This window comes from Condylostylus longicornis, unplaced genomic scaffold (assembly GCF_029603195.1).
Source record: "Condylostylus longicornis isolate FDR11 unplaced genomic scaffold, ASM2960319v2 ptg000018l, whole genome shotgun sequence".
In the NCBI taxonomy this organism is placed as follows: domain Eukaryota; kingdom Metazoa; phylum Arthropoda; class Insecta; order Diptera; family Dolichopodidae; genus Condylostylus; species Condylostylus longicornis.
The window spans coordinates 8,958,089-8,980,597 of record NW_026577987.1 but is presented as its reverse complement, the minus strand read 5'-3'; the positions used below and the strand labels follow the sequence as shown (position 1 = coordinate 8,980,597).

General features: G+C 24.3%; 3 protein-coding genes across 6 annotated transcripts in view; 2 read left to right on the top strand and 1 right to left on the bottom strand.

Moving 5' to 3' along the window:
• The window catches only part of LOC129606357 (protein SYS1 homolog), a 31,184-nt gene extending 31,008 nt beyond the window's left edge, over positions 1-176 (bottom strand). Inside the window, exon 1 of the mRNA XM_055516654.1 lies at positions 10-176. The gene's annotated coding sequence lies outside the window, so the exon portion shown is untranslated. The remainder of the gene's footprint in view (positions 1-9) is intronic.
• Positions 177-2,165: 1,989 nt separating this feature from the next.
• LOC129606268 (ras-related protein Rab6) lies at positions 2,166-7,036 on the top strand. Of its 2 annotated transcripts, none has more exons than XM_055516496.1 (7): positions 2,166-2,400; positions 3,664-3,722; positions 3,778-3,937; positions 4,002-4,207; positions 4,272-4,338; positions 6,548-6,588; positions 6,649-7,036. In XM_055516496.1, the coding sequence occupies exons 1-7, from the start codon at positions 2,334-2,336 to the stop codon at positions 6,673-6,675; spliced, it is 627 nt and encodes a 208-aa protein (XP_055372471.1). In that variant the 5' UTR covers positions 2,166-2,333; the 3' UTR covers positions 6,676-7,036. The 2 variants fall into 2 exon arrangements, with proteins under 2 accessions (XP_055372471.1, XP_055372470.1); XM_055516495.1 differs by lacking the exons at positions 6,548-6,588; positions 6,649-7,036 and adding exons at positions 5,306-5,416; positions 5,482-6,037 and having other exon boundaries at positions 2,168-2,400.
• Positions 7,037-8,858: 1,822 nt separating this feature from the next.
• The window catches only part of LOC129606245 (SLIT-ROBO Rho GTPase-activating protein 1-like), a 42,533-nt gene continuing 28,882 nt past the window's right edge, over positions 8,859-22,509 (top strand). The window contains exons 1-2 of one of the 3 annotated variants that reach the window (XM_055516450.1): positions 8,859-9,019; positions 11,169-11,253. In XM_055516450.1, coding sequence (XP_055372425.1) covers positions 9,011-9,019; positions 11,169-11,253 — 94 coding nt within the window. In that variant the 5' untranslated portion in view covers positions 8,859-9,010. Of the gene's footprint in view, positions 9,020-11,168; positions 11,254-12,813; positions 13,352-19,240; positions 19,430-22,509 lie in introns of those variants that run through there. The other 2 variants (XM_055516452.1, XM_055516453.1) reach the window with 2 other exon arrangements.

Sequence of the window (22,509 nt, the reverse complement as noted above, 5' to 3'; positions counted from 1 at the left end):
CAAAAATACCTAGAATTCCTAAGCTTATTTTTGTTCAAATTAATTTTCTCATCACAAAAAAAAAATTATTTAGTCACATTCGAAATACATGTGTATGTATATTCTTCTTTAACAATATTTTTTATACCACAAAAAATTATTTTTCAACATAAGGATTTCAAGAACACACCTTAATTATTAAATGATTGAATAAAAACTGCAACGAAAATTGAAAGAATGATTAAGTTTCCATGAAAAATTTTGAAAGCTACACTCGATTTATGGCATGTTCATCTAATTGAAACAGAATGTTATTTCAGCGCGACAAAAGTATGCGTGAAAATTATGGCGAAAGCGCCAACTACTAATTTTGACATAATACTATAGAGTTTAATAAAAAATATGTTAAAAGTTAGAATTTCTTTTACTCTTGACAATTGCAAAAGAAGTGATTGAAATTTATAACTAATATTTAAAAAACTATAGAATATGAAATTCGAATTAATAGATTGGAGCATTGGAGCATTTTTGCAATTTTTTTCAGTATTTATTATTGTTTTATGTATAAAAAATATGTACTGATATTTTTTTCTTGGAAGAAAATACATTATACTTAACCCATACTAGTAGATTATTTGTATGTTTGCTATTTGTTCATCCATATATTTTTTTATAGAGCACATTGAACAGGCCAGTTTCAACAGATAATGCGTATATCCTTACGATTACCACGATTTTTAAAGATAACTGTTTAAATTGAATGCCATCGAAATGGGTTCACCTATATTGAAAAATATCCACCAAAAATTTTTTTTGCGTGAAAATCGGTTAAAAACTTGGCGGTTACAACAATATTATGTTCCTTCAGCAACTAACTTAAATTTTAACTCGGTTATCTTAGTTAAAAATGATAAGCACTTTTTCATGAGTGTGTTTTTTTCACGAAATGTTATTTAATTTTTTGACAAGTCGTACTAATTTTCCCACATACTTTAAAGTTTTTTTAGAGAATTATTAAAAAAAGATATCAATAAAATTTATCTAAGTTATTTTTAATTGTGTTTCGTAAAAGGGGCTACTGTAGAATACAATATATTTTGACCTTAATATGTATGTTATATAAAACGCCTTTGACATATTGTATCAGAAATAAATTGTGACATGTTAATAATATTGTACAATTTTTGACATATTATATTAATAATCGTAGTACAAAACTTTTTTATTACATAAGCGTAACAAGTATTTCATATGATGAAACTTATAGCAATAGGTCATTTTGGAAGACGAAAATAAAATTTCAACTCGTTGTGAAACAATTCAATTGAAAAGTAATTGAATTATAATCTGGTAACGAAAAAGTCTTTATGACTTATATTTAAATAAGCTTGTAAAAATTGTTTATTTTAACTTTAAATTATAATGAAACTAATTTCGTAATGCGAATTGTAAGAACATAACCAAAGTAGCGAACGACAACCGCGGATGATTTTCGTTATTAACCCAAAACAACAGTAGAATGGCGAAATTAAGTGCACAGTGTTTCGTACATAATGTCACACAAGTGGAAAAAGATTATGTCAAAAAAAACAAAAACGTCAGCGATAAAATAGGATTTTTGCTATTCACTGGCGGTGAAATTCGCAGGGGTAATTACGCTTGATTGTGGCCTGTCCCATTTAAATACGTATATTCTATATGAACTCTCCTCAGATTTTGAAGCGAAAAATCGGTATTGTTCTGCTTTTAACTTAACCAATGTGTTAATTTACAATAATTTTCCAGACATGAACAAAAATACATGAAATTAACAAAGTTTTCAAAGCAAATAAAGTGGCAAAATGTGCATTTTTCATTTCAATATATCTTTTTGACAATAAGAGTGACGTCTTTTTTGTAATTCTGCTCATTAAGTGACGTCTTTTTGGAAATTCTAATTCATTAAATCAAAGAAAGGAGAATTATTTGGACAAACACATAGTGGCAGCTATCAAATCACATAAATAAAGATCTCACTTTTCATTTAAATGGTTTTACTTAGATTTCAGAATTACTTTATGAATCAATAAAAATTGAAAATCACTGTTTTAAAGTTTTATTTAAAACCTATATGATGCTACATTTAGAAAGGAACCCTATCGAAAAATTGACAGAACATAAAATTTGAAGTTGCACAACATATCATCAAATAAACTTCACTCGAAAAACCATTTTATAGGAGTGGTTGTCAAATATAATTCAGTGTAATTTGAAGCCAGTGACTCAATATTTTTTTTTATTTTATTACCATTTAACATTAAAGAAAAATTTGAAATTTTTTAAACTAACTTATTTACATTAGTTAATAGAAAATCATGACGTCTGGAGATTTCGGAAATCCATTAAGGAAATTTAAATTAGTTTTCTTGGGTGAACAAAGCGGTAAGAATTTATTAATTAATCGACTATTAACTTTGAAATTCGACAAAGTCTAGTTCTCATTCTTAAAACATTAATTTCCAGTTATGCACTCTTGCATGATAGAGCTAATTCATAATGCTTAAATTGAAAAATTTCCAGATTATGAATTCAATATTCTCATTTAAAAATTTTGTAAAATTTATTTAAAAATTTGGTGATTTGGAAATGTTGACGTGTTTTTTTTTTACATAAAAAACTACCGTCTCAGTCTAGTCAGGCTATTTCTCATTCTAACATTTTTAATACTCACGTAATATATAAAACATAAAATATGCATTACTTTATTCTCATTATTTTATTTATTATTATTAGTACGTACTTTAACGCTTTTAACATTTTTTAAAAACAAATTTTTCTGAAAAAGGATTTTTAAAAAGGTTTTTCTGAAAGGGATTGTTAAGGACTTTATAAAGTAAGGAATAGATTATTAGACATGCCCTGTTCTAATATTTATTTAGATTACTCATTTCGTCTATAAAAATGTAAATAAAATATACAAAATTTTCCAAATTCAGACTCGTCATTAAACTGTGATATGAATAATACCATTTATAAAAAATTTTTAATTTCTTAACATAAAATATTTTTGACAAAAATTATATTGATCGGTATGATGTACTTCTAGAGAGATATTGGGTTATATAAAATTAACATTCTCAAATGTAGGTAGTCGAAAAATATTAAGAAGGGCTATTAAACATAAAAGTGTAATGAACACCCAAGCACTTGAGCTCGGATTGGAACGACTTCGATACATAACTTACTTAGATTGCATATTGATTAAAGTTGCAGACTGACCTATTTCAAATTCTTTAAAAAATTTTTATGTTATGCAAATTCTATTTTCCAATTCGTGGTATTATTTTTAAAGAACCTCAACAATATTGTAAATATACATAATATTTAGATTTATTCTTATTCAAAACCACTTAAATTTCCATATTCTTATTGTGTGGATATTTTAAAGTTTTTGTTTAATTCTGATATGCAAATATGATATAAATAGATAAAAGTTTTATTGAATTAATGAACTAAACTACAATTATACATATATATGTTTATTTATTCATAGCTTTTTATACGTTTTATTCCTGTATCTAATATGTATTTGGTTAAACACAAAACAATTATGTGTAATGTGGCACTTTCTTTAGATTAGTTTAAATAAAAATTAATCACTCTTATCATTTAGTTATTTATTTACTAATTGAATTTTTTTTGTAGTTGGCAAAACATCGTTGATAACCCGATTCATGTATGATAGCTTTGACAATACGTATCAGGTAAAGTGCAATTCATTTTATCAAGCAAACGAAAATAACCAATAATAAAATTTAGGCTACAATCGGTATAGATTTTCTTTCAAAAACTATGTACTTAGAAGATCGCACTGTAAGATTACAATTATGGGACACTGCAGGTCAAGAAAGATTTCGTTCATTAATTCCTTCATACATTCGTGATTCAACTGTAGCTGTGGTCGTTTATGACATTACAAGTGTGTTAAAAATAAATCTATGTATAAATACAATAAAATTTTAATATTATTTGATTTATTAAAGATGCCAATTCATACCATCAAACATCTAAGTGGATTGATGATGTTAGAACTGAACGTGGTAGTGATGTTATCATTATGTTAGTTGGTAATAAAACTGATTTATCAGATAAGCGTCAAGTTTCGACTGAAGAAGGTGAGAGGAAGGCTAAAGAATTAAACGTTATGTTCATAGAAACCAGTGCGAAAGCTGGATATAATGTTAAACAAGTAGGTTTCTCAAATATATAATTTTTGGAAATTTTCAATGATATCTTATTCTCACGTTTTTTAGTTATTTAGAAGAGTAGCAGCAGCTTTACCTGGAATGGATTCTACAGAAAACAAACCGCCAGAAGACAGTATCCTTTTTAAAAAAAACGTTCTTCAATTTTTGAAAAACAAAATTTCATTATGTTCGCTGTTTTTTAACGCTTGCTATTCCTTACAAAAAGTTATCAATATTGAGAATATCATCAAGTGTTTTTTTATTTTGTAGACAATGATACTTGCTTAATTATTTTTGCATATAATTGCTCTTGTAAATAAATTATCTAACAAATGGGAGAATAGAAACTTTATAATTTCAAAACAATGCCAGTCTGTTATCTAAAAACAGTATGATTTGGCATGTAATTCGCTATATCGCTTATTTTAGTTAATTTCATTTTGCTTTATTTAAACTTTTGATAAGCAGTTTACTTTCATTATTTATTTGGCATAATTTTTATTTTTTCTGTAAAGTTTCACTGTTTTTTTCTTTTTTGTCCTATCTGGCAATCAATGGAATTTAATACCTTTGCACTTATTACACATAGAAGAATATAAGCAAAAAGCCAAAATTTTCAGTATTAGATTAGTATTAGATTTATTGGCTATAGTAATTTTATCATTATTTATTACATCCATGCGGTATAATTTTATTATACAATTTTATAGAAGTATAAGATAATTTAAGTATCATTTTAATATTTTTTCCTAATATTTAGCTAAAAATAAAAGTATGATGGTATAATATAATGATGATATAAATATAAAGAGTTTATTATAATATAAAACACTTATTTTAAATATAGTATTTTTCTAAGGTAGAAATTAAGTACACAAATTCAGAGTTTTAGTATATTTGTAATTACAAAAAAAATTAATTTAGCTAAGTATTTTGGTTTATAAAACGGTAGAAATTTTTTCAATTTTTAAAAATTCATTAATTGAAACTTTTTATTTGAATTTCTTTTTGACTTATTTAAATATTTAATTTTCCTTAATATTATTTCTCGTGCTTTTTTGTTTTTTTGTTGTTTTTTTTTTATTTTTATGTTTCTTCAGTGCAAGAAGTTATTTTAAAAGATACATCTTATGAAACAAAGGATCCAGAGGGAGGCTGTGCATGCTAGAAGTGATTATTGAAATTTGAATGAAAATGAAGGAATTATGCGGGTATATAATCGTTGACTCGATGACTTTCATTGAAATTTTTAAAATACATTACTTTAATTTTTTAGATCAAATAAAAAAATGTCCAAACATAGTTGATCATTGAAAACAAAATTTCTTAATCTTAGCAATAATGTACACTAATTTTAGTATGTGGTTATTTAATGAAAAAAAAAAACGTAAAATAAATTTGTAATAGGAATTTTCGTTTCACAATTTGTATATTCTTAAATTTTTACGTGAGTTCTATATGTTTTTCAATTCTATTATGGTTGTATAAAGCCGGATATTTTACTTAAAATTTTTTCATCATACTTTATATTACTTTATTTGTAATTCAAAAAATTTTACAATACGAGTATTATATTATATATTAGTATTAATTAAAAAAAAAGTATGATAGTAAAGACAATTACATTTCAATTAAAATCAAAAGACAGTTGTAAAACTAAACACAATCATAATAGAAATTAAAATTTCCAAATTATTTCAAATAATAACACCCATTAGAATCAAACTGCATTTTAAAAGTTATATAAAACATAATTACTTATTATAATTTTAGTTAAATATAAGGTTAACAATTTTATTTATATTATTATAACAATAAAAAGTTTATTTTCTGCAATTTTATATTAATAATTTTATTTTACTTTTTGGTTTGAAACTGAAACACAGATGTAATATTTCAGTAAATTATTAATTTGTCCTAAAACTATGTTTATAATTATTCTATACTACGTTAGAAGCTACTCTGCATGCTTTGCATGATTTATTTCTCTTAGTTTACTTTACGAATTTATTCTTGTGTACTTATTTGTACAAATGAGTACAATGAGTACATCTTGCATGTGTGCAAAGCTTGTTGGAAGCTGGAAAGCATCGTTATCATTTAAACTAAACTTGCGATCAACTGCCAAATATTTAAAAAAAGTTAAATTTGTTACAGCGTTCTTAAATATAAAATTGATTTTTAAAATCTTAATGTATGTATATTAAATCCTAATATTTTTAATATACAGTTTGTATGTTGTACATTTTGTTTTCTAAAGCTGTATATATTTTCTGTTATAACTTTTATTCCGCAAATATCTTTTAAAAATTTAATTTTCCTTAATTTTTATTTAAAAAAAGCCGTCGATTTGCAAACTCAGCCATCTTCAGGTCAACAACAGGTATTTATTTATTAATTAATTATCGTTAAGATTCAGAAATAAATCGATTCTGTTTTTCAGGATTCCGAAGGTGGGTGTATGTGTTAATTTTACCAATTGTGAGCTAAATGTAGCAATCAACATTGATGAAGAATTTATCGCTTTAAAATAAGAAGGAAATTATGTATAAAATGATTTTTATTTGCCACACGTCGAATTTTTGTGGTTTTAAGGGCAATTTGAATTTTTAAATAATATATTTACTAAAACTAAACTCAACAAAAAACATATTTAAAACATAAATAAAAAAGAAATTTTGTCACTTGCTTAAAATATGAAATTAGGATTCATTGCATTTAGTTAATTATTCACATTATTGATAGAAGATTCAAATTAAAAAAAATGAAAACCATTATCTTTTTATGATTTTTTATAGATTTTTTTCTAAATTACTCGGAAATGGCTGAAATTCAAATAACATATTGCAATAAAAACTGTATGTTGTTTTATTTATTATAATAAATAACAGAAGTAGCACGAATAATATAAGCTTGTTTCTTCAAATTTTTGAGTCCTTTTTTCAGGGCGGACAATGTCATGTTTATAAGAAATTTCCGCCGTGAAACCATCCGCCTCTATTATATTTTACCGATAATCGGTGGAATTCTGCATTTTAGGTTTTCCTCAAGTAAATGACAATATTAAACCAACTGAAGGGATAACAAGGTGGAGGGTGAGGTCCCTCGTCTTTGCCTGAAAGAGGACGAAACGGCGGAGTATATATTGTGTGCATGCGAAGCGCTGGTTCACCTACGACTGAGGTCCTTAACGGGGGCTTTGTGACCCCGATGGAAGTCTCGCGATTTGAGGTGGCTGCTATAATGGACTTTGACAAGGGCCTACATATATTGTTAATGTAGGTGGGAATGAGAATCACAAAGGATCCTATGCGTCGTACAAAAGATCCTATGTACTCGTATATACATAAATGCATATGTACATATACCGCTGGTTTAGAATTCTAAGGTTCTAAAGTGACCAACTACTGTTTTGAGTAATTGCGCTTTGAGAATTTGCCGCCTCAGACTTTTAATGCGTGAAAATGATAAAAGTATTTCAAGAAATTATAAATGTAATCTTTGTAGAAGCATTCATTTCATATGCACATTCATTACACATGTACATTCATATGTATAATGTAAATACGAAACATTATATACAATACTATTTGTACATGTACTTATTTTTACTCTAAATTTGTATGTAACATAATGTTCTGCAAATTTCTTTTAGTCAAAAACAGATCAATTTTCGTATTTATTATACTAGATTTTAAATTCGACTTAAATACTAGAACTAGAATGAAACCGCTCTTACCTTTGCATCGACACTTTCATTGCTCTATTAAATAAGGCACGTCATTCATTGAGCAAAATAATGACGGAGTAAACTCAATTTGCTAAGCAAACAAATACTTATATTCATACATACATGCGTATGCATATAGCCATACTTATAATATGTGTGGATGTTAATATGTATTTAATTAATTTACTTTCTATTTCATGTAAAAATTTTGACATAAAAAAGACCTGTCAGCTTGATGTACAAATGGATTCAGCAACAGTGAAAATTACTTAAATCTCTTTGAATGTTTAATATAAAAATGCATTTTTGAGTGCGAACATGTAATTCAACATGACATGAATGCAGGTAAGTAACCCAGTTAGTGAAAACAGAATGAAATTTCGCCTAAAAATAGAAATGATACTCTTTTAAAATGCAAGCGTTCATATGGAGTTAGATCTGTCTCTTTTCGCTTCTGTAAACCAAAATAACAGTAATTTGATTTTTAAACCATTTAATTGTAGAACAACATATTAACATATTCATAAATTATGTTATTCAAAAAATTAAAATTTATTTTTATAAAAAATAATCAGGCTTCTACAAATTCTTTCAAAATCGATGAAATGAAAAATATGTACATATGTATATGAAACATTAGGTAAATAATGTACATACATACATAAATATACAAAGAAATAATGTCCAGATCTTTATTTTTATCACGTTAAGATAAATGAATTTAATTTATAGCTCTAATAATTATATGATATATTAAATATATCAAATAAGTCTACATTTTCAAATCATAAAACGGCAATACCAAATTGCGTAAAAGATCAGTTTCACTTTTACGATGTTTCAGTTGTGTTGTATTGGTTTTATTTAGATTTTAAAGAAAATAAGCTAAGTGAATATAAAACTTATTGCACCTAATATAAATTTTATAAAATTTTTGTAAATAGTTTAGTTTTGCGTTACATTTACATATAGTTTTAAATAGAATTAAAATTAACTAAGTTGAAATATTTAAACATCTATATATGTATGTTTAGAAATACATAAATTGCGCGTTCTTGTTAAATGAAAAAAGAAAATGGAAAAGGTAAGCATGGAGTTTAAATCCTTTTTAATTTGTTTATTCTTTCCTCCAAGTTTGATTCTTTCAATAAATTTATTTGGTAAGTTATAAATTGTATATCGAATCAATTAGAAGAATCAGATTTTAATACTTTAAAAAAAAAAAGAGTCCTAATCTGGAAACATATTATATACACATGATAGACGATGTTCATACATATGTATACTCATACATACTTACATACATATGTATATATTCTATCATCAGTGCTGTTGCATTACACCAAGGCATTATAGTTATGTTGAACTGTTATCCTGCACATATACTGTGCAAATGTAAAGCTTAAAAAAAGAACTTAATGGTCCATGGTCATCGAAATGAAAGAAATTAAGACCATTTTTGCAGGAACATATTAAATTACAAGGTACTTATATATGTACATACATATGCTTACTACGATTCTTACTATCTCTGCCTGGGGTTGCCACGACTTATGTTGAACATTGGTTTATTCTCTATTACATACATATATACATATGTAATTGGGTCTCTCAGTTTATTTCAATTGACGACGAGAACTATGCGGTATTGGGTTAAAAGAGTAAAAAATATTCAAATCTGATTTGGAATAGAATGACATTTTTATGACAATTGCAATTTCCTGACGTAGAAGCAATTTTACTGGGCTTTTAGAAAAACGTATTTATTAACGAAAAAATGACAATTATTTTGAATTTTTAAAAAAAGTACCCTTGAGTTCATTGATTCTTTTTTTAAACAAGCATGGTGATAAGCAAGAATATCAGTCTGATGTTATTCGTTTGCGGCAGGCTGTCTTTCAATTTTTATTATTGATTATGAGTAAAATCAAAGTTGCGCAATTAACTAAAGGCTTTGAAAAATTTTAGTGCTGTTTTTTTTCTTCAATTTTTTCAAATCTTAAATATTTGGTTTGTTAACTTTGTTTAATATGTGAATATTACAAAAAGTTGAATAAATAATCATGATAATTGAAGCAATTTTAAACATCGAATGAAATGAAAGATTAAATGAATAAGTTTGTGGAGCTATTATAAACAAAAGAATTGAATGATATAATTAAATATGTATTTGCATTATATATATGTATGTATATACAGTAATCTCTCGCTTAGATTCGTTTTTGATACCCGTAATTTTCGCCTTTAATTCATAAAGAAAAAATGGCTTGAAGCGAGGTTTTAATGACTGAAGTGAGAAAATAGTATTAAAATTTTAAAGAGTTCGAATTTCTGTATATCTAATTGATTTTTTCTGAGTGATAACTTTAATAAACAAACTGGTACGAATATTTCATATCATTCGCATCGTATGTATAATAAATTCACAAGTTTCAATTATCATATTAGGTAGATATATAAAACAAAATATTACGAGGCATTACGGTAAATCTGTGTAAATATGCACGTGTGTAAATAGATTTCATGCATCCACATTATTATAAATTTCCTTAAAAAAATTTCAAGTTTTAATAATAAAATTTTTTATATACATACATACATAAGTATATGTAGTATATGTATTTTGTTTACGATATCTTTTACAAACATACATATATATGTATATCGTTAAAAGTTCTTATAGTTCTCCTAAATATATACCTACATACATAATATATTAATTTTGATATTTTACACCTTGTCTTTGATTTTATTTTATATTTTTAAGAGAAAGTAAACAGAGATGGAACAAACGCTATTAATTTTTTTCTTTTTTTGTAGCAATAACAATATCATTTAACATTCATGCGTTTGTATTAATGATACAAATGTTAAATAAGGATCATTGCGACGGCGATAAACACAATTTTTGTTGTGTAGCTTAACATGAATTACACGAAAAAATATTTTAAATTAATACCAGCATTGTAATACTAATATTTTTGGAACTTACAATATGTGTATATATGTACATATTTAGCTCAAAAACAAAATTAAAAACACACAGAAATACTTATGTAGGAATTATACGTAGCTATTCATATGTACATATATTTATACCTATAACTATATATATATTAACTGAAAATCGGTATTTGTACACATATTTTTGTATTTGCTCTAATATTTTTATTCTAAAATTTGTTATTTGTTTAAAAGTATTGAATAAATCTTTGTCTTATTTATTGTTTCAGATATTTAATATGATGGATGAACATGAAGAAATTAAAAGTCCTATAAGACGATTAGGTTCAACAAGAAAATTGTTAATTTTTAACAGTAAGTGTATAACAAAGTTTTTGAATATATTGACATACATACACGTAGTTGAAATTGCAATAATGAATACTATGTGTATAATTTTAGTGTATATCACTTGCTAGTAGCGAATCGAAAATTTGTTTGGTGAAAATTTGAAATGAAACATTTCAGAAACTGAAAGCTAAGCTTTTTTTTTTTGGAAACAAAATTTCTAATTTCACTCAATGAGAATTTTAAAATTTTGAGTTGAGGAGGTTCTATAATGCGGGGTTTTTATTACGCGAGTACAAATATAAAATGTATATGGAGATGTTTTTTATTTAAAAATATTGTACTGTGCTATTGTACATGGTTATTATTAAACGGACTCGTTTCCATAAAAAAAAATGAGTTTGTTATTATAATTGATCTTGTATACAATATTTTAAATTGAAAAGTGTAAACGTTGCCTGAAATTTATTTAACAAATAAAAATTGAGTAAACAATAAATAAATTTGACTATAAAATAATATGTGCTTTCTTTAACACCTTTACTTAAATTCTAACTCAAAAAGTAAATATGTAATTTACTAATGAAAATGCTTTGCAATAGAATATGCGCTTACTTAAGAACCTTTATTTTTATACCAGCTTAGTTTTTTTTAGTATTTTTAGCAATAAATTTTTATATATTTTTTATTAAAGCCTCAAAATTTTCAAAACATGTTAAAGTAACTGAAAAGAATTATAAAGTATAAACTTTATATAAAAAGTTTTAATAATCATTTAAACTGACAAAATGATATGATTTCATATCTTTTAAAATTTTATTTAAATTATAAAATATAATTAATAATTAACGTTGTATTTGAACAATATTTTTGGAAAAAAGCTAATATTTCTGGAAATTTTTCCATTAACTTATCGACCAAAAATGGACTAAGTGTCCGTGACTCTCAGAGATTTGTGTTTGATAAATATAAAATAAAATTGAATCTGTTTCTCATGTTTTATTAAAAATAATTAAATTTAAAATAAAAAATAGTATTTAAATTTATAGCATAATTCCTTCTTTCAAATTTTCAATATTAAAAATTAACAATAATAAAATTAATAATGTCCTAGAATTTAAATTTTAGTTCGCATTATTCAATAAAACTTTCTTTGATTTCAACCTTTTTTACATCGAGCAAAACTTAATATTAAAAATTTGATTTATTCATAAAATTTTTGTCAAATCAAACAAAAATTCGGGCATACTTAATGTTTGATGTGTAGAAGAAGGGTACGTACCATAAACTCCTACAATGTATCTATATAAAGATGTCTGTGGTACGTACACATAAAATTATGAAAAAATCACAATATCCAATGTTAATTGTGAATAGCAAAAACTAGAAATTAAGTTTCATTTTTGTTCCATTCACAACACAAAACGATTTGTTTCATTCATATGAATATAAAGTCTTGCCTATAGCGAAGCGACAGCCTATTAGTTTAGTATCTCATTCCCATCGGATCGAAACCTAACGAATGTAAAAGATAGGAATATGAGAAAAAGAAACCAGAATGAAAGAAATTTTTGATTCTTGTTAGTCGCATCAATATGGCGTCGGTGATGGTTGTTTTTTAAAAGGCGCTTCTCAAATAAGAAAATTAAGAAATAATTTGAAACAAATTTTTATTTTTTTTCACTTTAATTTAAAAAAAATTTTTTTTTGTTGTAGAATAAGTTAATTGAAGTTTTAATAATGAAATAAGACAATATAAATATTAATTTTTTTTCTTAGTGCATACATATAAGCATACATACATATGTGTAATATGTGTGTTTTTTTTTATTTTTTTAAAAAAAAATTTTACATTATGTGATATTTAAAATATTGAAAATTTTACTATGACAAGAAATCTTTTTTGTGCAACATTTTACTAACGAAAACACTACATTCAGCGTTTAATTATAGTTTTACAAGTCTAATCAGAATCATATTAAAAATAAAACCAAGAAATTCGCTATGGAAATTTAAGTTTATGAAAATAAAAAAATAAAAATCAAAACCATAAAATTTAATAAGTAATATCAATTAAAATAAAATTTAAAATATAAAAAAACTACTATGAGAAAAAAATCAATAAGTAACTATCTAATTGCAATTAATTTTAAATAAAATTTATATATAATTTTTTTTTACTATTCCATAATGTTTTTTTTTTCTACAGATTGTAAATGCATATACATACATAGAAATTTATTCTGTATAATCATACATACTTTATTATATTTAGTATAAATGTGCATACACACCCACCCAAATGTATAAATGAGATTTATACATACGTAATATGAGTGCCTGTTAGTTATTTCAAGATCAGCGCTCTTCAAATTTTTTCTTAAAAAACTTTTTCAAAGATTTTGGGAGAAAGATTGTACATACTCTACATACATTTTGTTACGAACAGACTCATTTCTATATACATATTTACGTATTATTACGGCTTTTCTAAACAAGACAGTAATAAATACTTTGTTACCATTTTCCTTAGCCGAGTTTTCATAATGTACTATTAAAAATATTAAGATTTTTATTATTAAAATTTAGTATTATTAATACTTAAATAAATCTTTAATCTTATTATTAAGATTTATTAATATTAAATATTAAAATATTATTGCACTAGATTCAGAATATATTATTAAGTGGACGTAAATGTGTATGAACGTGGATTTAAAAAGAAATAGTAGCGTACCTTCTTACCTACCTGTGTCTAAATTTATGGTCGATTTAAGATTACACTACATAGTAAATAATAAACGTTTTAATAACTTCATTGGCCATATCAAAATTAGTTATCAGAACGTTTTAGTTATGAGAAATTTTTTTAAAAACACAACATAAATAGTTTTATGAGAAAATCTTTATTTGAATTTTAAAAACCTGAACTGGCATTTGTGATTAAAAAAATCATGTTTTTAGAACGAGTCTCCATTTGTCTCTGTGTTTTTTCACCTTCTCTCTTAAAACTATTCAGACTTATCAGCCTATACGGCAAAGCTCAGCTCAATCAAAATAAAATTCCCTAAAATCTTCATCCTTATTCACAAAAACGTAAGAAAATCTTAATTTGGTTTAAATTGCCCTTTGCTTAGTCTAGTTGCTCAGACAAATTAGACTGCAAACGCTAATCCTTCGTACTTATATAAAGTCTTATAAAGTGTTTTAATTAAAAAAAAATTCATTGTTGATTTAAAGGTGAACACACTTTTAAGTTTCATTGGTTGAAAATGTTTAAAAATATGTAATGCAATTTTTATTACATTTTGAGCGTAACTGACAAAATTAATAAATCACTATATTTCGAATATTCAAATATATGTAGATATATAACATGCAATTATGTAATATGTATATGCATATGGATAAAAACAGTGAAAAGTTTGTATTGTATATTTTTTTATCATAAAATGCGTGCCTACCTTGAAAATTTTCGAAGAATAAGATTGAAAAAAAAAGTATTATAAATTTATTTATTTATTTTTTTGCTGATAAAAAAGGATGTCTTAACGAAAGTTTTCGATATAATTTTTGCTAATGATGTGTAGGCTTTAGTGCAGGACTCACTTTGTTTTAGCATTGAAAAATGATATTTTTTTTTCAATTTTCCTATATAATATGTACAATATGTATAAGTACATACATATATGTATAACAAAAGAGATTTGTGAAACTAATAAATATGCACGCTGGGCATATGTATGCACATACATAAGTACATATAAATTTTTTTTTGAATTTTGTTACATTTGCATAAAATACTGTTTTGAAAACATAAAAAATATGAAAATTGTTGAGAAATTGGATTATAATAAAAAATCAAAAGCATTCGCCATGTTTGTAATTAAGTTTGCTTTTAAATTCTATTAAAAATATATTTACTCTTTATGACTTTGTAAACCATAGTCTATAGTAACATGTTGGTTTTCAAAATTTTATTTTTCAAGTTCAAATACGAGTAATAATCTTCTGCTTTGTTACTTTATAACCCCAAAAATTTTTAAATGTTGATTACTGTTTCAGATGAACTTCAAAGGAATTTCAAAAGATAGTGCATGTCGTCGAAAAAGATCAAATAACAATTATTGTCAATCATTCGTTCAAACGAACTCCAATTGTTATCAGCCTTTTATTTGAAATCGCCGAATTCATCGGTAAAATAAATACCTTGTGTTCTATGTTTCACTACCAAGTTTTAAATTTCACACTGCACACTAAAAGTTTTCTATGGCAAATGTTTATAGAATCCAAATATAGTTTTATACGCAATAGAAACGCAAACGATGCACCCAAAAAATTTTGTTTAATTTTATTTTATGAAAGAGTATTCACCATTTGAATATTTCAAATTCTTGCAGAATCTGTTGAATAGGTTAATCTATATGTCGGTTGGTAATAAAGTTTAAATTCATGCGTGGAAAATTTAAAAAAAAACTATAAACCTTAAAAGATATTAATTAAAAAGATATTTATAAAAGTAATTAAGATGCTTGATTGGTAGGGTTAATAACCTTGTTTGTGTATTGAATATATAGCTGAATAGAACAATTTCGAATATTTGACAAAATAACGAACGGAAAAATTCGGCAATCAAAAGTCATTGCTGTAAAAGGCAAAACAAAATATCATTTGTAATTATTCAAAGAAGTAAACACAGTGAATATCATAATAGTATAATAATTTGTGGAATGCAGGATTATGTGGAAGCGATGATACAACTCTCATGGCGGGATTCCTTGAACTTAAAAGGGGGGAGGGACGGGGGGTGGTTGGGATTAGTGTTGGAGGGTTAAAGCAAATTAGATTAAAAAATTCTTTCTGACAAATATTTATAATAGTTGGTCTTAGACATCCAAGTTTCGCCATCACACAAACATTTTTTTCCTTAGAAAACTACAATAAATTATCTCGAGAAAGCTTTAGCTCTAGGCATTCGTCTATTATTTTCTTTTTAAATTTTAAGTAAATTATGGTATCTTAATAATTTTTATTTCTAAAATGAATCTAAGTGTATTTAGAAAATATGATTTCGACTACTGTAGACTTATTGTGTGGTGGTAAATGGAATTGTGTTGTGGCAGTGAACATGAGGAAAATATAAAAATAAGAAGGATAAAAAGTACTTTCATAAAGTACTTACATAAAATAATGTACTTTCTTCCCAAATTTGATTTATTAAATTGAAAATTTGTGAATTTTTATACAATATGTAGTATGTATGGACAAAAAAATAATTTTGTATTGTCTACATACACTTATGTATAAGTAAGTGTTAATTGTTTTATGTTGTGGTTTTATTATATTGAAAATTTACTTCAATTTGATTACATACTAAATTTTTAAAATAATTTTAAATTCTGCGATTTCATAAAAAAAAAACTTTTCAAAATGACTTCTGATTTTGACGCTTCTTTCAATTTTTGTGAGTTGAAAAATATCCGATTTAATTTTTTTTTTATTGAAACCAAATGTACATGTCTATTTCGCAAAAATTACTTAAATGTAAAAGAAATGATTGAAACTAAACAAATAGCAAAAAATGCGAAAAAAAACTGAGTCCTTTACAATTTTGTAAAGGATATTTTCTTATTTTCTTAAATTTACGCTGTTTAAAGTAATTTAATTGAAATTTCAATATAATTAATTTGATTTGTTATTTTTAGATTATGTTTTAACATATGTATACGTATATTCGATTTATTTAAAAGTATAAAAATAAGTTATTAAAATATTATTTAAATTTTTCTCTTTAATCTCCCAAAAATTAAATTTGTTGTTATTTATTTATATTTCATAATTAATGATTCTATAAAAAAAATATTTTTGTTAGAAGTAGATTGAGATACAATAAATTTCTCAAAAAAAAATTTGACATGTGAGACGAAAATTTAGGAAACGGAGAAAGTTTTATAAAAATCAACGCAATTGAGCAAAAACTAGTCAAAAGTGAGAAAGACGTTTTTATTTTTATTCTTTCCCAGCTTTTGGATCTCAATGCAATGCATATTGAGTAGAAATTGCAAATTAATGATGTTTTGTAATGTTAAAAAGAAACTGATGTTCCGATTTTCATTTTGATAACAAATATGTACGTTACCAATTTGTTAAGCAAATGTTAAGCAAAAAATTGAAATCAAATCATTAATAAAGTATTTTAGATATTTAACATTAATAAATTTAGAATTAAATTTTCCAAAAATTTAAGCAATAATGTTTCTTGGAGAAAATTCTTGCATCAAAATTGGAAGTTTGGATGACGTCCTGTATTATAGAATGGAATTGACATAATTTAACATATAAAATTTACGAATGTCGCTACTCTAGTGTACAGTGATTTAGAAATAAAGAACACATTATATAACAGAGTGCATTTCTTGTATCATCAAAAATAAATTAATTTGAATTCTTTTCCAAGTAAAAGATGAAAATAATGTGAAAATTCTTGAAATTTCTACTCAAGAGGATTCAAACTAATGTAATGAGAGAAGTTTTGTTGGAAGAAGTAGGGGTCACTAACATTTTCTCAATATTTTCGGTATATACGTATCCTTAATGTATACATGTTTTAAGTACATGTATACGTGTATGTTTTTAATAAATAAAGCGTATAAATAAATCGAACAAAATAACAATGGAAATTCATAGATTATTTTTATTGTTTTTCTTTTAGTTTTGTGAATGAATTTCGATTTGAATGAATCAACAAATGTATAAAAAAAATTCATTTTTATATAATTTATTTCATTAATATTGAAAAAGAAAAACAAAGAACGAAAATTAATAAGGTTTGGGCGTGTATTCAACTAACTAGTAAAGCTATCAATTCATTTTTATCTTGGTATTCTTATGTCCTTTTGTCCTTAAATTTTGATATTTTGAATATTTTATTTTTTTAATAGTTACAAAAAATATGTATGTTTGATATTTACATACATACTCACATGACATATTTCTGTTTGAATGGCTAGCCTCAATTTTATAATCACGCAACCATTTAAAATTTACTTGTAAATGTTTAATTTTTTTGAATAATATAATACAGGGTGAGTCATGTGTGTGTCCAGATATATAAGTATTTTTATATGTATAAAGTTTTAAGTCCTATATTAAATTAGTAATTCATACATTATCATAGTTATTGTAATATTTTGTGGTTTTTTTTGTGTTTTTACTATAAAAGTTTAACTTTTGATTAAAGGAGTGTTTAATATACATTTATTCACATATCAAATTTTTTGTATTCCATTTGAAAAACTATTTTCATTTTATACAGGGTGAGTCATATAATTATTTACTAGACCGATATATTGTTAGTATATTAGTATACTTGGGGACATTGCATATATTATTATGAATTATATACATATTCATAAGTACTGTTTATAATATATGTACAAATTTATTATTCAGTTTGCGAGTTAAAATTCCAGGTTAATGTAGTGTATTATTTTTATAGAATTATTGAACATAATTTAAACAATTTTTTTCATTAAAGATCTTTATATAAAAAAAAATTAAAAACTAATAATAAATTTTTTTTATTTATAGTGTTTTGCGTATAGTGTTGCGATTAAATGCACAAAAAATTATATTTTGTGTATGTAATTTTCTATATACATACATAGCGTACATATATACTTAATCTAATTTTTTTCTTCCAATTCAAATAATGTTTTTTTTTTAAATATACATATATATAAGTATAAATATTTTCAATAAAAATTCATTGTCAAATTTTACTTTATATTTTAATTACATACAATTGAAATATTTTTGTCAGTGTAAAAAATATTTTGCTTAAAAATTCATAAAATTTAACATGTTCGTATATACATAAATATATATATATATATATCTAATCTAAAAGTAAACAGCAAAAATTTGTTAATAATATTCACTGTTGTATATTATAAAAAATGTTATTAAAACAATAATTTATGAAATATTCTTATTTTCGGAATATTGTATTAATAAAACTTTAAAAATAAGCCAATTAATAAGGTTGAAAAAAAAATAATTAAGGATAAGATGTATTTTATTTACATATATAATCATGAGTGATTTATTAGTCTAAAAAAAGTAATAATTAAGAAATTAAAAATAAAAAATATTTTTGTGTCAAATATTTTAAATCTAGAAAATATAATCATGAAGTTATCTCGTAAGTACTATGAAATTTGTTTCTTTGCAATTGAATTAATAACCATATATATTATATATTATGTTTGTACTTACTTACATTGCATATATATCGTATGTGTATGTATCGTGTAACAAATATAATGTTAGAAAACAGAAACACCAGAAAAAATAAATAAACTAAAACAAAACTAAACACAAACCTTGCACACAAAAGCAATATTTTTTTACTTACAATTTCATTATTGCAAAATAAAAATCATCTCATAAAATTCATTCCGTTTTTATACAATTTAAAAAAAAAGGAAGTTGTAAGATCGATACTAATGTTTTTGTATTGCAACCTAAACTTAAAATTTCATTTTTCATCACATTTACCCTGACTTCAATTGTGCAGTTATATCGAAATACTACAAATTCTAGAGTTGAAAGTTTTATGTGTACCAAAATCTGAAACCCTCAATGTTGTATAAAATATACAGACAATACTATTTCGAGCACAGCTGATGTAACAAAAACGAAGCTTAATTTTTACATACTGTAATTACTATACTGTAAATATACAAAAATATTTTTGGGATAATCAGAATTTTTTTGGGATAATTGAATCTAAAAACGACTTGAATATAAAAAAGATTTATTGAACTCAATCAACTGAGAACGTGCTGGTACCCAATCAATGAAAATATAATAAAACATGCTTATAAAATTATCAGGCGAAACCAAAAAAGGTCGTTTACTTTTACTAAACAGAGTAAGCAATTAAAATTAAAAATTGCTAAGAAATTGCAAAAATTACTAAGTAATTTTATAGGTATGTCCGCACTCTACAAACTTTATGAGTAACGAACTTTATGTCTGCAAAATTGAAGTACAGGATACTTGTGCTTTGTTCATCATCAACTAAATTATTCAATAAACTTTTATGTAATACCCCAATGCTGCTGTTTTAAATGTCAATTTCCGAAAAAAAAAAAACAAATTAAGTAATTCATTTAAATTGAATGTTGTAATTTGAATTTCTTCTGTAATTTAAGTACTTATTTATTTTTTTTTTTTCATAATCATATATAAATAGACATCACTTGTATGCTTACTTCTAATTATTTCACATATGAATCGAATTTCAACTAGTCAGCATATTTAAGTACATACGTGCAATATGTTATTGAACTAAAATTTTAATAGTTCTAATTTTAGGTTTTAAAAAGAATTTTATGTTAATTCATAAATAATTGTGAGGCTAGAAAAAAGGCAAATTTATTTTAGTTTTAGTTTTTAAAATCTAACTTGAAATTTAATTTTTCAAAGTTATTCTTTAAAAAAGGAAATAAAGGGAATTCTTCTAATAATATTTAACATTGCTTATTTGCCAATTTCATTATTTACTAAATAAAAGACGTACTTAATCTGAAATATTTATTTATATTATGCTTTTACTAGAATAGATAACATTTACTTCTACATAACGTATATAATATACATATATAAAGTAAGATATTATACTTAAGCGAAATAATATTTTTCGGATTATTGTTGTAAAAATTGTGAATTTACGTCCCTAGATATTCTACATATTTCTTTCTTTATAACGAAACCTTATTATTTTGGAGTGTTTAACAGATTCGAGAACCTGTTAACTTTAGTGCAAAAAAATGTTTTAACACCCATACAAACAGTTTTTCAAGAATTTTTTTTTTATCCTACTTCGCTCCTGGGAGGAACATAGGGCTGGTGCATGATGTCGTAAATGACCATGAACCGGTTTCTTGTGTCATTGAGTTTTACTAAGAGGCTACCGTAGTTTTTTCTTTACATTTAGTATTTAAGATTATTGACATTTATATTGAAAGCTATTAATAGGGATCAAAATACAAAATAGTTTTTTTGCATTAAAAATCTTGAAAATAATAAAATAACTTTTAAAAATTTTGCATGGGGTTTCATAAATCTATTTTAATTAAATTTGCTGTTGGTCTAAAATCAACATAATTTATTTTAAGAGATCTTGCTATTTTATTTTTCTGCAAGATTATATACTTAGTTCTATTTATGTTAAATTCTTACTTTTTTGGCAGAATATTTATTACAGGTGAACATTTTCTATAGAAAATTACGTGATTCATTTATTTTTCAGATGAAAATACCCAAAAAAAAAATAAAGTTAAAAAAACTTTAATTAGAGGCAAATAAAAAAAAGGTGTTCAAAATTTTATATTAAAATTCACTCTAATTATATTATTGTAGTTGTAGTTGAGTACATTATGTAAAATTATTATTGAAAAATAAAAGAGAATCAGAAATTAAAACTCCAGACAGAAACGTTTTGTTCCTTCTCTCCTTTTAAGGTTCTTAAGTATACATCCATTTTTCATTAATTCATTTTTAATGTATTTTATGTTGAATATGTGTATATATCTATGTGCAAGTAGACGTTTAAGCATTAGAACTAGAAGAACGACATTATGATATTAAACTAAAATTAAAAGGAAATAATATGTTAAAGTTAACAAGACATTAAGTGACAGTCACGTTAAATCAAATGAGGGAAAAAAAAAATGGTCAAACCTATTTTTTTCTTTTATTTTATAACGTTCTTTATAACTTTTTTATTTTATTTTATTAGCATTTTACTTATGTGTGCATTTGTACATTTATAATAATATATTGGACGTGCCTTTTAATGTTGTAAAATTTAAAATAATTATTATTTTATTATTAATGTTATTTGATTTCTTTTTACTGTAATTACTTTTATATTATGGTTTTATGGTTAAAGAAAATTTTTTGATTTAACTGTTAAATTTAGTTATTTGTTTTGATAAAAAAGACTTTGTTTTTTGTTTTGTTTTTTATTTGTTTTGACTTTAATAAGTAACTATCATTTCTGATAACAGTTTATCTAACATCATATGACTCTTATCTACTTTTTTGATTATCATTATCATATTTTTTATTTAAACGAAATTTTCATAACATAAAGCGTTGTTATGAAGAATGTGAAATAAGAGTTAGATAGTATCGTATAAAAATTATATGTATTTAAAATCAATAAATGAGAACTAGTAAATAAGAACATTCCCTATTGCTTGAAGTACATAT

What these genes read in the sequence shown, in the direction of transcription:
- LOC129606268 (XM_055516496.1), top strand. Translation starts at nt 2,334, where the DNA reads ATGACGTCTGGAGATTTCGGAAATCCATTAAGGAAATTTAAATTAGTT. An exon ending in AAACAAACCGCCAGAAGACA is followed by an intron (nt 4,339 to 6,547) that starts GTATCCTTTTTA and finishes ATTTAAAAAAAG; the next exon opens with CCGTCGATTTGCAAACTCAG. An exon ending in CATCTTCAGGTCAACAACAG is followed by an intron (nt 6,589 to 6,648) that starts GTATTTATTTAT and finishes TCTGTTTTTCAG; the next exon opens with GATTCCGAAGGTGGGTGTAT.